The sequence below is a fragment of the Tenebrio molitor genome, chromosome 2, assembly GCF_963966145.1.
Source record: "Tenebrio molitor chromosome 2, icTenMoli1.1, whole genome shotgun sequence".
Classification (NCBI taxonomy): domain Eukaryota; kingdom Metazoa; phylum Arthropoda; class Insecta; order Coleoptera; family Tenebrionidae; genus Tenebrio; species Tenebrio molitor.
This window is the reverse complement of record NC_091047.1, coordinates 10,623,846-10,639,800: the sequence shown is the minus strand read 5'-3', so window position 1 is coordinate 10,639,800 and position 15,955 is coordinate 10,623,846. Positions and strand designations below refer to the sequence as shown.

The window sequence follows — 15,955 nt, the reverse complement described above, 5'->3', positions numbered from 1 at the left end:
CTTTCGTTTTCTTTAATTCTGAACAGAGGTAACTAATTTTCATTACGCTGTGATCCCCCGAGATTTAAAATGAGCTGACATTACGGCGCGATTGTCATTTTATCTTGCGACATAGTTAATTATTCAAGCTGCGCCGGCTTCCAAGAAATTCATATGATGACAAATGAAGTACTCGTTTTATACTTGAAAGTCTTCATTTCCAGCCGTTTCTAAAAAAATGAGAAAAGCGCGAACTTTTGGGTTCAAAATAACCTGGATCCTGTTGTTAAAATTTAATATCTCGTAAAGCATTTACAGACATTTACGGTCCACGTTAATTGCTTGGAAGCAGAGAAGAGGCGTTCATTTGCATAGATGAAAATGGTTTCTACTTCGGGATGTACTGATTTGTGGTGTGGAAATTTATTGCAGAGATGGATCGTCCGCTGTCTTGATTGTTGACAACGGCCCAGCAATGACCCGTCAGTCCGTAGAAATTCCTCCCATGAGTGTGTCTCTGGGGGAAAATGAAGGCCTCTACGTAGGAGGAATGCCAAACAGTTCGCTTCAATCGTTTACAAGGTACAAACACGGAATCAAAGGATGCGTCGCTGATTTGGTCTTGAACACGGACTACCGACTGCAAGTAATTAATCATTCAGAAGTGGGACACAACGTGGGAGAATGCGAGGTTTAAAGTCAATAAAAGAAAGTGGAAGCAAGCCTAAAAAAAAACAAACTCTACTTCACCGATGACATTAATGTGTACTAATTAATGTGTGATTTCTGAAATTAACATAAGGCTGACTACTTCGAGCTATTAAGGGAACAATGCCAAGAAACAACCGATGCGAATCCATCTGAAGAAAAGGCCTAACTTGGGTGTTTTTTGTGATTCGTGTCGTCGTCTCTTCATACAAAGCCCCTATTAATAATAGTTGTGTGTAATGTCTGCATCTGGGCCTCTAACACGGCTCTGGCAGGTCTCTAAGGATTTGTGTTAGGATTGTAGATAGTCTTGATTAAGAATAAGGATGAGCTTTTTGTATCTTTTTCATTTCCTTTTTGGAACTGCGCGTGGGAAAGAGTTAACGAGGCATCAGGGAACGTTTCCACTTTCTAAATAACGATCAGAAACTGGAGGTAGTGTAAACGTGCCTTTACACACAAACGCACTGTCTTCATATCATTTAGATTTAGTTTGAACACTAGACGAGCAATCATATACAGTGTGGTCGTTAGACTTTTTCCCCTGCCTCTTTTACATTTGCAATAAAGTAGAACTAATCGGTCCAGTGTAAAATTCACATTGTTAAATAAGTATGTATATGAAAACCTAATTTGTACAGGTAGACTAACTGTGTGTTAACAATAAAGCGCTTTTGACTTAAATCATGACTTTTGTGCAAAATAAAAAGATCAATTCTATCTGAAGATATTGTTAGATCTGTATCCACACCAAAAAATTCCTACATATTTCTTATATCCTTGTAACGATTGCACACAATTATCTGTATGTTTATTAAGTCAAGGTTGTCCAATACAGATAAATAAAAACTAGCAAAAACTGAAATTTCTAAAACGTCAACATATTTGCTCCTGCATTACCGTCGAAGTAGTAAACATTTATATTTTTAAACCTAATTAAATGGCAACATTTGTAACTGTTTACATCGATGGTACTTTTCTACCAACAAATAAAATAAGACTAGTTTCTGTTATTCTTCCAGTTTGATTGAAATAAATCAACAAATTTAGTAATTGGTGATTTTATTTAGAATAATTTTTACTGGATGAAACACAAGTTGGGACGTCCCTCCGAGTTTTCTGTATCGATTTAACGATTAAGAAGTGCAACCAACGTGCGTTGGTATTATGGAGGTGAAGTTGCTAGGCAACCCTCTGACACTTGTCATTTGAGAAATTTTGTGACGAAAAAGACAACATGGAAAATAAAGTGGAGTCAAAATTTTCAAAAACTTCTTTACAAAAATTTAAAGAGAAGAAAATCACGCACGTGTATTTTCACGACAAATATTTGAAACGAATCGTAAGTTGCATTGTCTTAAAATCAGTTTAACAAATTTTGATATAATCGCAGCCGAGACTGGCAAACCCTCACCACTTGGCCGTAATTTACCTTCACAACAACGAAATTTATGAAATAACGAATTTGGAAAATGCACACAACTTGTCTAGTCTTTACTTGCAAAAGAACAGAATTTTGCGAATTGACAATTTGGAACAATTGAAAAAATTGAAAAGATTATATCTGGGACATAATTCAATAAGCGTGGTCGAAGGTTTGCAAAATTTACATCATCTGGAAGAATTGCACTTGGAGAAACAGTATTTAAACGAAGGTACTAGTTTGTGTTTTGATCCAAGAACCGTGTACGCGATTTCGGTAAGTACCTATGAGATTGTTTTGTGTTTCGATCAAATTGTTTGTGTTTTTTCAAGCATTCGCTTCAAGTGCTGAACATATCACACAATCAAATACAGACGATATCAATGTTGGCACCTCTCAAATTCCTGCGAGTGTTGAAAGCTTCTTACAATGATCTGAGCAATATAGATGAAATCTGTAGAATGATAAGAGACTGGTATCACCTGAAGGAGTTGGCGCTCGCCCATAACCCAATATGTAAAAGTCGGCTTTACAGAGAGGATGTAATAGCAAATGCGTATTGTTTGGGTAAACTATATTTAATCGGAGATACAGATGTTGAAATGTTTAAAAATCATTTTCGATTTAGAAAAACTGGACCAAAAAGAAATTTCCGATCACACCAGAAACTTCCTGAAAAGACTGCATGAAGAGCGCATCGCACAAAGACTTTACAAAAGTGTCAACTTGGCCGATAGAATTCCAGGTAACAAATAAAAATTCGTTTTGTAATTGTGTTAATCAATGTCGGTGCAGATTTGCCCAAGAATTATCCATCTGCCATCCAAAAGGCTGTGTCCATTAGCATTTTAAAACAAAACAAACAACTAAATGGAGAGAATTTGGAAATTTTTGACGAGAAAAACGCCGTTTATATTCCGTGGAAAAGTCGTAAGTTATTGGAGAATTTGTGTAATATGGAGTAACTTTTTTTTTCTAGTACCGGCACCGCAGCCTATTTCAAAATTGGGAATATATAAGAAAAGAAGCCACAGGCGGAGAGAGACAGATATTGACAACAGTTTTGCTCATTTGAAAATATAACATTTTATTTTTGTACCTTTTATAACGAAATTATACAAATTTACATATTGCTTATATGTCCCTACATTACAACTATTTTTATACAGTGGTACTGAATTATCTGTGATTACCTGATTATTGATTACCTATGTAATAATAATGTCCAGAAATGTAAATTAAAAATAAATTCTTACCCACGTCACAAGTGACTCTCCATAGTCTGGAAATTTCCAGGAGCTCCTTTTACCAGACGACTTTTTGCTTTCCAAAGATCCTAGAAACATTTCGTAAAATTCGGTGCAATTTTTTTACTTATTTATACTTACAATAAATGTACCAGGAACACCTTTATTGGCAAACACTTTTACAATTTCACTTGCAATACGTTCAGAGGAAGTTCCCCTCACATCAATAAAATAACAATTACTATCAGCATAATGACAAGAAATTGCCTTCCTGAATCCCTAGAATATACTTTACATTCACAAAAATTTGCGTTGAAGATTTTACTTTAGTGCGATTGGGTCCTGAGCCATGTAGCAATAGCGGGTGGAAGAAAACTGTGTCGCCTTTTTCCATAATTACATATACTTTTTTGAGATGATCCAAACCTTGGACACCATGATACAATTTATTTTTATAACCCTAAATTAGACAAATGAACAAAACTTGACCTTTCTAAATGTAAATAAATAATTACATCTGGATAAGTGTGATTGTAGAGTTGTCCTTTATGTGTTCCCGGCACTACATAAAGACATCCATTACTTTCATCAATTCTTTCCATTGCAGTCCATGAAGCTGCAATTCTTTCAGCTGGTCTATAAGGAAAATAATGAAGGTCCTAAAATGGCGTTGACTAGCTAAGTTCAAAAATGCAAAAACAAAATTGAAAATGTACTTGATGCATAGGATGTAAAGAAGCTCCTGGATGAGAATTTGGAGGTTTGTTTATAAGCATTGAATTGGCACCGGTGATATTTGGACCTATTATACTTTCAATAACATCTACCACGGCTGGATAAGTACAGTACTTGAACAAGACATCATCGTAAAGAAATTCTTGAATCTGATGAAGATATTATGATTAACAACCATTGGCGTTATAAACAATATATATAAATAACATTTTGCTAGCCATTCCAAGTTCAAAAAAAAAAATTAAGGCATAAACAAGTTGCAAATTATCACGATCTTATCTTAAAAAGTGTAAAGGTTATACCTTATTTATTAAATATTCTCCCTTCACTCCTTTGTCTTTCAGTGAAGGATCTTTCATAACAGTCATTCCATCTGTATCAACTCTTCCCTCACAAATATCTATAAACCTGTCCCTAAAAATTAAGTATTAAAATAAAAAAAATTTTTGGAAAAAACTAATAGTAGGTACTTGAGTTCATCTAAGAACGCATGACTAACATTATTTTTTATCAAAATATAACCATTGTCTTCATAAAATTGTCGTTGTTCTTCGGTCAATACTCCACCACCAACAGTATATTTAAACCTTCAATGTTCATTGTTATTGCATAACAACAAAAGTGTTAAAACACTCACCGGCCCATTTTGTCTAATAGAAGGAAAATAGTTTACTTATTTACACAAGGTGTAACTCAATAATCTGATAATACAAAAGAACTTGTTTATTATACATATATACCAACAACTATGACCTTATTGGCCAAGGGTTATTAAAGTTAATTACCCCCTGATGTAGTTTATCTATGAAATAAAAACTTGTTATCTACTTTGCGTTACAAATGGGAATGGGCTCATTATTATATTGAAAACAGAAGCATGCAATAAATATGCTGTTTCACTGGAACATTCGTGACCCCTCTTGTGAATGCGGTGCAGAAATGGAAACCATCCAACACATTGTGGAAGAATGTCCCCTTACTATGTACATTTCAGCAAGGTTTCTCCGAACTTCATACAATTACTGAAACCGCCCTAAATTGGCTCCAACAAATTAAAAACATATAATTTATAATCTGTTTCAAAATCAAAAATCCACCACCTGTTGAATTATGGTGGCAGAAAAAAGAAATACCTAGAATAAGTTTCATTTTTTTGGGTTGGCCCAACCTGCCGCCAAAATTTGACCTTCACTTTGTCACAAATATCAAATTATAAAAATGCCTCGAAACACAAGGAATCCTTTAACCGCTAAATTAAAGCGAGCGCCCATTAAGTGCTTCGAAGAATTTAAAAAACACGATGAACTATGACCAAAACGACTGTCAACAGTTTTATTTCATAACCCTACGTTTTTCTGACACTTCCAAACACACTAAAAACAAGGGCGTAGCTAAGGGGGGGGGGGGGGGGGGGCAGGTGGGCCCGGCCCACCCCAGAATAAAAGTAAAACACATTAAAAACAAGATACATCTACAATTTCTATCTATCATCTGTCTGTGGTTTAAAATCTGGCCCACCCCAGCAAAAAATCATTGCTACGCCCTTGACTAAAAACAAAAGTTGGCGACGTTGTCGGTTGTATTTTCGAGGTAGAATGCAGTGTTGGTGGATTTTTGATTTTGAAACAAATTATACTACTATTATTTTGTAAATTTCGAATTTTAATTGTATTTTTCTTCATAGGAATATATACAGGATTATGATAAAGTAAGGAACAAGATTTACAAAACGTAGAGTATTAATTTTTGAAAAAAAAATGCAAAAACACGTCATACAGTTTTTAGAGTAAATTCTTGCTTTAAAGTATTATTTATAGTTATTTATTTATTAGTTATTATTAAAATCAGGTTTATTTCGTTTTTTATTAATTTGCTTATTTTTTTTATGTAATCCCTACTTAAACTAGATTTTTATAATCCAGAAAAATAAGCTCTATCAAATAATCTAATCGGAATCGTAGCTTCCCATTTGGAAATAGTATATTAAAAGACAAGTTTCATAAGACCAGTCTTGAAGCACGAATTCAAGATTAAAAAACGAGTGGCATAGCCACGAGTTATTTTAAAGAATGACTGCTTCAAGGTCTTATGAAACGGGTTTTTTATACTATTTTTTGTAATTTGCCCTTTTTAAGTCGTTTTTAAACAAAAATGTTTACTTTCCTCGATTTAGGGATTTTCGTGGCGGTTGGTAATGTCTTAATTTTAAAAGTGAAAATTTAATCAAGTCTTCAAAGTCGCCTTTTGTTTTATACAAATTCTGTCACAAAATACGAATATAGAAGATAATCTTTCATGTACGCTCGCTGAAATACGTGAAATTGCCAAAAATACGGTCGCGAATTTGTTGCCTGATAAATCCTGATAAATAATTCTTTGCACATTTTGTAATTTAAACTGGCACGCATGACGGATGAAGCTATGCCAACCTAAAAATTTTCGTTAAATGTTCCGTGAAATAATGGCTATAAGGACATCCCAGATGATGACGTCGCGTTCGTTAATATGTCTATTAGAGAATCAAAATGGAGGCAAATTACAAAAAAGTATTAATGACGTCATAACTTTGACAAATTTGACCCAATTTTGTTTCTACATACGTTAAAAGACGCAGAATTTAAAAAACTATTTGACGTGTTTTTACATTTTTTTTTTTCAAAAATTAATACTGTGCGTTTTATGAATTTGGGCGTTACTTTATCATCAACCTGTATATGTATATAACTTTCTGATGATGTTTTTTGTACACTAGGTACGTAATCAAATAACCATGACTAAGAAAGACTGTTAGCTGAAATTGAAAGATTTTGTAAATCACTTGTTGGATCTCTCACAAATATAACCTTCTCTGGGAACTGATGTGTTTGTTGTGGAGCTTCTTCTGTCAGAGACAGCATGTAATAATGTATTTTTTTTTCTAGTACCGGCATCATAATCTATTTCACAGTTGACGGATAAGAAAAGAAATCATGGGCGGACAGATAAAGACATTGACAACACTTTTTCTCATTTAACATTTTATTTTTGTATTTTTTACAATAAATGAACATTATATAAATTTGCATATCCACAATCCCTTGAATTACAACTAATTTTTTACAATAGTATTTCATTATCAGTGATTACTGATTATCTACGTACTCGTAAGTAATAATAGTACCCAGAAATCTGGATAAAATTAAATTCTTACCCACGTCACAACTGACTCTCCATATTCTGTAAATTGCCAGGAACACCTCTTACCAGGCGACTTTTTGCTTTCCAAAAATCCTTCAAACGTTTCGTAAAATTCGGTGCAATTTTTTTACTTATTTATACTTACAATAAATGTACCAGAAACACCTTTTTTGCAACTATTTTTTGAATTTCAGTTGCAATACGTTCCTGGGAAGTTCCCCTCGCATCAATAAAATAACAATTACTATCAGCGTAATGACAAGAAATTGCCTTTCTGAATCCCTAGAATATACTTTACAATTGAAAAAAAAATTGCATTAAAGATTTTACTTTAGTGCGATTGGGTCCTGAGCCATGTAGCAATAACGGGTGGAAGAAAACTGTGTCGCCTTTTTCCATAATTACGAGGGGTCGTTTTTATATTCCCGGACTACTTAGGCCATTTCCAATGTTAATGTAATTTTTCATTACAATGGTTTTTAATCACGTATGCCTTAGTAATATATTTGACAATTTCGAGAACAATTGCAGCAGTATTAGTTCTAATATCTGTCAGTTTGTGTTGTCGCGTATCAAAATGAACAAACTTGAATATCGAACAGTTATAAAATTCCAAACAAAACAAGGAAAAGCTCCAAAAAGTATGCGTGAAGAAATATTGGCTGTATACGGGATGATTGTTCTTCCAAATCGACTAATTGCGAATGGTCAAAATTGTTTAAGTATGGTCGAAAAATCACTGGATGATGATCTCTGCCAGGCAACTGTTTTTTGTGATTGGCAAGGAATTTTAATGATTGATTCTCTGGATAAGGGTAGTACGGTAACAGGACAGTATTATGCAAACAAAGTGAAAAGGCGCGGAAAACTGACGCAAGGTGTCCCGTTACTCCGCGACAATGCACCAGTCCTGAAGTCAAGATTTTCAAAAGCTGCCATTGCTGAATGTGACTTCGTAAAAATTGACCATCAGCCTTAGAGTCGAGATTTAGTCCCTTGTGACTACTTGCCGTTTCCAAATCTCAAAAAAACCTTAAGGGGAACAAAACTGAGGGTGGATGACGAACTTAGAGCGGCTGTTGAAAGGCATTTTGCAGACAAACCAAATTAATATTTTTATAATGGATTAAAAATGTTATTGAAACGATGTAATACTTGTATTCAAAAGCAAAAAGCCTATATTCAAAAATACATTTTTGTTGCTGTTCTAATCTTTTTATTTCATGTCTAGTCCGGGAACATAAAAACGACCCCTCGTACATATAATTTTTTGAGATGATCCAACCCTTGGATACCATGATACAATTTATTTTTATAATCCTAAATTAGAAAATTAAAATGAACAAAACTTGATCATTCTATATTAGTCCAATCAATAGGGAGTTTTACCTTGCAAAAGGTACAGAAAAGTTTATACTTGGCAGGTATCTTCTATTAGGCATATTATTAATGTTGTAGAGTTTGCGACCTTGGGGGGTTGCCGCTCGCCCCGCCATACTGGAGAATAGGGGTGCAAAATCACATTTTTGCGATTATTTCATTATCCGTGCGAGATACCTCTATCTAAGTTCTTATATAAAATGTAGAGCATGCAATTCTCTACATTTTTTGTTCTTTATGTTTTTTTGTCAGATCAATAGTTTCGTAGTTACAGCGTGTAGAAATCGAAAATTTCTATTATTTTTGTACTTTTTATTCTTTTCCACACCACCACGAGATAGAGCAATTGGGTGCGTTTTTTTTTTATGTAGTGTCCCCAGTGGGCATAGTCCACGACGCAGTAGAAGTTTACTGTTTTACTCTTTTTGATCTCTTTGTAGCGTAGACGGACCCTAATAATCTAGATCGAACGGTATAGATGAGCTGAATTCATCAGAGTTTATGAATTCGAGAATTCCTCTTGAGAATTTTACTCTTGTTCCTTGTTCCTCAAGGTCATCATCATCATCATCAAGATCATCTGGCGTTTGCCAAAATAGAAATTAATTGATTTCAGGTATTTGTTCGTCTTGATCTTCAGATTCTGGAAAGTCTGTGATTATTTCATTATCCGTGCGAGATACGTATATCTAGCTAATTACAAAAAATGTAGAACATACAATTCTCTACAATTTTTGTTCTTTACGTTTTTTTGTCAGATCAATAGTTTCGTAGTTACAGCCTGTAGAAATCGAGCATTTATTGTTTGTCCGTCTACGGGAATATGGAACTCCAACGTGTATACTAATGAAACAGGTAAACGCCAAATGATCCTGATGATGATGATGATGACCCTGAGGAACAAGAGGAAAATTCTCAAGAGGAATTCTCGAATTCATAAACTGATGAATTCAGCTCATCTAAACCGATCGATCCAGATCATTTGGATCCGTCTACGTTACAAAGAGATCAAAAAGGGTAAAACAGTAAATTTCTACTGCATCGTAGACTATGCCCACCGGGGACACTACGTAAAAAAAAAATGCACCCAATTGCTCTACCTCTGTGGTGGTGTGGAAAAGAATAAAAAATACAAAAATAAAAGAAATTTTCGATTTCTACACGCGGTAACTACGAAACTATTGATCTGACAAAAAAACATGAAGAACACAAAATGAAGAGAATTATACGCTCTACATTTTCTTTAATAACTTAGATAGACGTATCTCGCACGGATAATGAAATAATCGCAGAAATGTGATTTTCCACCCCTATCCTCCAGTATGGCGGGGCGAGCGACAACCCCCCAAGGTCGCAAACTCGACAATAGTAATAATATGCCTAATAGAAGATACCTGCCAAGTATAAACTTTTCTGTACCTTTTGCAAGGTGGAGCCATTTTTATGTCTCTATTGACTGGACTATATGTGTGAGTAAATAAATAATTACGTCAGGATAAGTGTGTTTGTATAGTTGTCCTGTATGTGTTTCCCGAAACTATATAAAGACATCTATTACTTTCATCAACTCTTTCCATTGCAGTCCATGAAGCTGCAATTTTTTCAGCTGGTCTATAAGGAAAATAATGAAAAATAGCGTTCACTAACTAATTTCAAATGCAAAAACAATGTTCAAAATGTACTTGATGCATAGGATGTAAAGAAGCTCCTGGATCGGAATTTGGAGGTTTGTTTATTAGCATTGAATGGGCACCAGTGATATCGGTACCTATTATACTTTCAATAACATCTACCACGGCTAGATAAGCTCAATACTTGAACAGGACATCGTCGAAAAGAAATTCCTGAATCTGATAAAGATATTATGATGACTTGATGAGTAACCATTGATGTTATAAACAAAATATGTAAACAACATTATACTAGTTATTCAAGGTTTAAGAAAAAAATGTTAAGGCATAAATAAGTTGCAAATTATCACGTATCTTATCATAAAAAGTATAAAGGTTATACCTTGTTTATTAAATATTCTCCCTTCACACCTTTGTATCTCAGTGAAGGAACTTTCATAACAGTCATGCCGCCTGTATCAACTCTTCCCTCACAAATATCTAAAAATCTCCCTCTAAAAATTAATTACGTATTCAAATGAAAATATATTTGTAGAAAAAACGAATAGTACTTGAGTTCATCTAAGAATGCATGACTAACATTATTTCTTATCAGAATATAACCACTGTCATAAAATTGCCGTTGTACTTCGGTCAATACCCCACCACCAGTGGTATATTTAAACCTTTAATTTTCATAGTTATTGCATAAAAAAAGTGTTAAAACACTTAACGCTCCATTTTGTTTCATAAGAGGAAAATATTTTACTTGTTCCCACAATGTGTAACTCAATAATCTGTTAATAAAAAACAAAGCCATTGTTATATCGATATGTTCCGCGCAAAGTCCGGAGACGGCCCCTGGCCACTCCTGTAATTACATTGTCTTAGGGCTGCAACCATATGCAAGTGAAGGAACTCAATATTATGCAAATACAAAATATCCATGGTTAAACATGGTAGGTACCTAGCTGTTCCGTCCGCCGACTATAAATTATTGTAAACGATTAATTTTTAGAAGGTACTTATTACATTATAGTAATAACATAATTACATAAACATTTTTGTTTTATAATACAAAAATTTCAGATAATATTGCGGAATCTGGAAAAGTTGCCCCGAATGCTTGCAGCGTTTCCACGTTGAATGGCAAGGGAAATCCTCTCGAAAAGGAATTTCTTTGATTTTGAATCGCCTGATTCTGCGATAAGTCGGTTTGCGATGACATTAATTTTTAGTCATTTTTAAAACACTAAAATTGCATAATAATTTAAATGATAAGCAGATAAAAAATATAGATTTCTTTATTGTAATTATTGTAAAACACAACAGTTTCGTTAGACAGGTATTCAAATTTTTTGGCAACATTATTATACAGGGTTAGTCACATAAGAGTTAGGTACTTCTGAATTTTTTTTTAATGCAACCCAAAATACATATATCGTCAATCACTTGCTTCATCAACTTTAAAAATTAAACATGTAATTCACGATTTCTTTGCCTATTGCCTGACAGAATTCCTTGACTTTTACCAAAATTGCGGGGTTAATTGTTATCATGATCGTTACGTCCAAAAGTACCCGAATCGAATTCACCCAGTCGCTGAAACGTTTAGGATACTTACTAGAAAAAAAATTGATATGGAACTATCCTTCACACAGAAAATCTCATCAAAGGACAATTATTAATCCTGACAATTCAACTCGCATTCTCTCGACCAATCAAATGCGGACCATCACGCTTGTTTTAAAAAAATTGCTGGGGAAATTTTCACCAGTGAAAATTGCCACCAAAAATTTCCAGCAAATGTCTCCACTAGGATATTTTATTTTCAATGTTTTAATTTTTTAATCTTTGCTTGGTACAAGAACTGAAGCCTATAGATTTTCCGAAACGGGTCCAATTTTCCCAGTTCATGCAATAAAAGATCAATGAGGCCGGGAACTTTTTCAAAAAGACCTTGCGACGAGGCCAGATTTACTAATAACGGGGAAGTAAATCGTCATTATGCTCATTATTATAGGCAAGAAAATCTCAGATGGATTAACTCCTTAACATTTTGAAAGTGTGTCTCCACACACTTTCAAAATGTTTTTCATGTTAATGTGTGGCGCGGTATAATAAAGGTACTGTCATCTTAACATTTCCATACATTTTTCATTTATTGCTTTGATCACTAACGTAAAACAAATAAAATATCGTATCAAGGGGCTGTAATGATCTAAGACATTACTTCTTTACGCCAAATATTCGAACCTACGCAAAACTGATACAAGTGTGGTGGTCGTCGTCATCGAAGCGAAGCTCTACGTTGTGTTTTTCTTTTTGGCGGAAAAGGTTCGGAATGCAAACGATGAGGGTTCCAGTTGGAAGAGTACCGCAAATAAAACACATGAGTGAGGGACGCAAAATGCCTGTAATAACTTTGATTTCCGACGAACAAATGAAACGAATCCAAAATAACGGGAATTAAGTTTAACGAATTAAAGTAAATTAACAAGCAGGGGCCATTGCAAAGCCAGACAACAATATTAATGTGGTAAATGCACAGAAACGGGTAAATGACAACAAAAAATAAAAGGTAAAGTTTGCAAAAAAAAAATCAAGTAACCAAATTACAATGCAGTTATCACAGACAGGGACGGATAAAAACTCTCTTCAAAACCGTATCCCAGGTATTAATTTTAGTTGCAGTCTCGAGGACACATGAAAGTGTCGGTCAGCTATGTTCACAATTAAAGTAAGATATATAGCCTGTCCCCGTAGAAAACAGGCATGAGCCGACAGCAAAAGAGAATTCAAGATTACTAAAATAATTTCTTCTGTAGCTTACATAACCGAGTTATAAAGTTTTCGATTTCGCCAATCCCAGAAGGTCGTCCTCACGTGTTACTAAAAAACTGGACAAGTTGCTAGACAGCAAAAATAATTATTGATAGTTATGCAACAATCAGCGAAAAGTTTGGAGATTTTAATTAGAGAGACAACTTGGAAACCCCGGCAACGCAAAATTGCCGTCATCCTACCTTGATGGTGCTCAACTCTGATTGGTCAAGTTTATGATGTCTTTTCCCGATTATCGCTTAAAATAGGCCTTTTTTTTCTTTAAAATTCGATATCACATTTACCTAAATACTCCCTTTTTTCTCCGGGGAGGCAGTTCCGCTGTTCTGGGACATCTGTATACTGGATGCCCCAAAATTCGCGGAACAACTTAGCAGTACGTTGTTAAGTAGGTATTCTAGTCATTAAAATATCAGGTAAAATTGTTAAAAAATCAGTTTTCTTTTTTTTTCGAAGATATGGACCTATTCGTTACACTAAAAAATAAATGAGATCAAAGCTGCACCTTTTGAACCTCCATATCTTCAAATCTAAGAAGTATAGAATTTTTTAATTATTTTTCTCATTATTTTCTAACATGAGTTGACATTGCCCCATTGAGTTGTTCCGCGAATTTTGGGGCACCCAATATACTTACAAATTAACTTTCTAACAATGTTTTATTGTACACTATGTATAGTTTGGGAACGAGAAATTGGAACTTTAGCTTCTTCACTTGCAATGGATTTAGGGTAGGTTGTAAAGATTACAATAAGGAAGATGCAATTAACTCGAAAATTCAAAAATTGACTGCGTGACTGACACAGAAAAGTTGAAATTTTGAATTAATATATTTTTTTTTATATTCTTATCCTTTTCTTGTAGCGGCATCACAATCCATTTCAAAATTGACGGATAATAAAAGAAACCATAGGCGGAAAAGGACGGACATTTTTCTCATTTAAATAAAAAATAAATTTTATTTTTGTATTTTTTACAATAAACAAAATTATACAAATCTGCATGTTGAGCAAAGGTTGTGCAACCCCTTGAATTACAACTACTTTTATACAGTAATATGTAATTATCTGCGATTCGGTAGGTACTTATGTAATAACAACAACCAAAAATATAGATAAAATGAAACTCTTATCCAAATCACAAGTGGCTTTCCAAATTCTGGAAATTTCCAGGAACACCTCTTACCAGACGACTTTTTGCTTTCCAAATTTCCTACAAACGTTTCATATAATTTGGTCCAATTTAATTACTTATTTTTACTTACAACAAATTTAGCAGGAAAACCTTTTTTAGCAGCCAATGCTTCAATTTCAGTTGAAATACGTTCCTGGGAAGTTCCCCGAACATCAATAAAGTAACAATTATTATCAGCATAATGACAGGAAATTGCTTTCCTGAATCCCTACAATATATTACATAAACATCAACAAAAAAAATCGCATTGAAGATTTTACTTTAGTGCTATTGGGTCCTGATCCATGTAGTAACACAGGGTGGAAGAAAACTGTGTCACCTTTTTCCATAACTACATGTACCTTTTTCAGATGGTCCAATCCATGAATCCCATGATACAATTTATTCTTGTAACCCTAAATCATACATGTGAAATGAACATAACTTAACATTTCTAAATGTAAATGAATAATTACATCTGGATAAGTGTGTTCATAGAGTTGTCCTTTATGTGTTCCTGGAACTACATAAAGACATCCATTATTTTCATCAACTCTTTCCATTGCAGTCCATGAGGCTGCAATTTTTTCAGCTGGTCTAAAGGGGAAATAATGAAGGTCCTAAAATAGCGTCATTAGCCAAGTTCAAATGCAAAAACAAAATTGAAAATGTACTTGATGCATAGGATGTAAAGAAGCTCCTGGATCAGAATCAGGAGGTTTGTTTATAAGCATTGAATGGGCACCTGTGATATTTGGACCTATTATACTTTCAATAACATCTACCATAGCTGGATAAGTGCAATATTTGAAGAGGACATCATCGAAAAGGAAATCTTGAATCTGATAAAAATAGTGATAAGAAACCATTGTTGATATAAACAAAATATATAAATAATATTCTGCTAGTCACTCAAGATATAGAAAAAAAATTAAGACATAAACAAGTTGCAAATTATCACATATCTTATCACAAAAAGTATAAAGGTTATACCTTATTAATTAAATACTCTCCCTTAACACCTTTGTATTTCAGTGAAGGATCTTTCATAACCGTCATGACACCTGAATCAACTCTTCCCTCACAAATATCTATAAACCTTTCTCTAAAAATCAATTATTAAAATGACGTTTTTTTAAATGAAATTAATAATACTTGAGTTCATCCAACAATGCATGACTAACATTATTTCTTATGAGAATATATCCATTGTCTTCATAAAATTGCCGTTGTTCTTCAGTCAATACACCACCACCAGTAGTATATTTAAACCTTTAATGGTCATTGTTATTGCATAACAATAAAAGTGTTAAAACACTTACCGTCCCATTTTGTCTAATAAAAGGAAAATATTTTACTTGTTCACATAACATGTAACTCAATAATCTGATAATAAAAAATAAACTTGTTTATTATATATACTCAGAACTATGACGTCACTGGCCAAGGGTTATTGTTATTAAATAAAGACAAACTAAGCTATTATCCCGTCGTAGTTTATCTACGAAATAAGTAAATACTTTTTGTGAACAACATAATCTTTGATAAATAATGGGTTGCCTATCCTATCCACCACTTCATTCATGATTTAATTTAAATAATTTCCCAGCAACTGATAATCAACACCAATAACAAATAAAACAAATTTTTAAAACAAATAATTTACGTTCATTCAAGTT

General features: G+C 33.8%; 4 protein-coding genes and 1 pseudogene across 4 annotated transcripts in view; 2 read left to right on the top strand and 3 right to left on the bottom strand.

Moving 5' to 3' along the window:
* Positions 1–1,407, top strand: part of SP2353 (EGF like, fibronectin type III and laminin G domains protein pikachurin) — a 123,074-nt gene extending 121,667 nt beyond the window's left edge. Inside the window, exon 9 of the mRNA XM_069038392.1 lies at positions 412–1,407. Coding sequence (XP_068894493.1) covers positions 412–676 — 265 coding nt within the window. The 3' untranslated portion in view covers positions 677–1,407. The remainder of the gene's footprint in view (positions 1–411) is intronic.
* A 463-nt stretch (positions 1,408–1,870) lies between these two features.
* Positions 1,871–3,243, top strand: LOC138123965 (protein phosphatase 1 regulatory subunit 42-like). The gene is made up of 6 exons (XM_069038854.1): positions 1,871–2,029; positions 2,081–2,386; positions 2,443–2,677; positions 2,739–2,855; positions 2,906–3,040; positions 3,090–3,243. The coding sequence occupies exons 1-6, from the start codon at positions 1,925–1,927 to the stop codon at positions 3,191–3,193; spliced, it is 1,002 nt and encodes a 333-aa protein (XP_068894955.1). The 5' UTR covers positions 1,871–1,924; the 3' UTR covers positions 3,194–3,243.
* Positions 3,244–3,307: 64 nt separating this feature from the next.
* LOC138123966 (phytanoyl-CoA dioxygenase, peroxisomal-like) lies at positions 3,308–5,445 on the bottom strand. Its single transcript, XM_069038855.1, has 8 exons — positions 4,730–5,445; positions 4,563–4,679; positions 4,395–4,506; positions 4,074–4,241; positions 3,873–4,016; positions 3,683–3,817; positions 3,499–3,636; positions 3,308–3,446 (listed from the first exon to the last, which is right to left on the bottom strand). The coding sequence occupies exons 1-8, from the start codon at positions 4,735–4,737 to the stop codon at positions 3,372–3,374; spliced, it is 897 nt and encodes a 298-aa protein (XP_068894956.1). The 5' UTR covers positions 4,738–5,445; the 3' UTR covers positions 3,308–3,371.
* Positions 5,446–7,260: 1,815 nt separating this feature from the next.
* Positions 7,261–11,079, bottom strand: LOC138125120 (phytanoyl-CoA dioxygenase, peroxisomal-like; annotated as a pseudogene).
* A 2,970-nt stretch (positions 11,080–14,049) lies between these two features.
* Positions 14,050–15,845, bottom strand: LOC138123401 (phytanoyl-CoA dioxygenase, peroxisomal-like). The gene is made up of 8 exons (XM_069038118.1): positions 15,599–15,845; positions 15,432–15,548; positions 15,270–15,381; positions 14,951–15,118; positions 14,753–14,896; positions 14,558–14,692; positions 14,368–14,505; positions 14,050–14,315 (listed from the first exon to the last, which is right to left on the bottom strand). The coding sequence occupies exons 1-8, from the start codon at positions 15,604–15,606 to the stop codon at positions 14,241–14,243; spliced, it is 897 nt and encodes a 298-aa protein (XP_068894219.1). The 5' UTR covers positions 15,607–15,845; the 3' UTR covers positions 14,050–14,240.
* Positions 15,846–15,955: the final 110 nt, after the last annotated feature.

Coding starts and splice junctions, on each gene's coding strand:
- LOC138123965 (XM_069038854.1), top strand. CDS start 1,925: ATGGAAAATAAAGTGGAGTCAAAATTTTCAAAAACTTCTTTACAAAAA. Junction 2,856..2,905: donor CTTGGCCGATAGAATTCCAG/GTAACAAATAAA, acceptor ATGTCGGTGCAG/ATTTGCCCAAGAATTATCCA. Junction 3,041..3,089: donor TTATATTCCGTGGAAAAGTC/GTAAGTTATTGG, acceptor TTTTTTTTCTAG/TACCGGCACCGCAGCCTATT.
- LOC138123966 (XM_069038855.1), bottom strand. Junction 3,818..3,872: donor ACAATCACACTTATCCAGAT/GTAATTATTTAT, acceptor TGTCTAATTTAG/GGTTATAAAAATAAATTGTA. Junction 3,447..3,498: donor GTGTTCCTGGTACATTTATT/GTAAGTATAAAT, acceptor AAATGTTTCTAG/GATCTTTGGAAAGCAAAAAG.
- LOC138123401 (XM_069038118.1), bottom strand. Junction 14,506..14,557: donor CAGGACCCAATAGCACTAAA/GTAAAATCTTCA, acceptor AATATATTGTAG/GGATTCAGGAAAGCAATTTC. Junction 14,316..14,367: donor GTTTTCCTGCTAAATTTGTT/GTAAGTAAAAAT, acceptor AAACGTTTGTAG/GAAATTTGGAAAGCAAAAAG.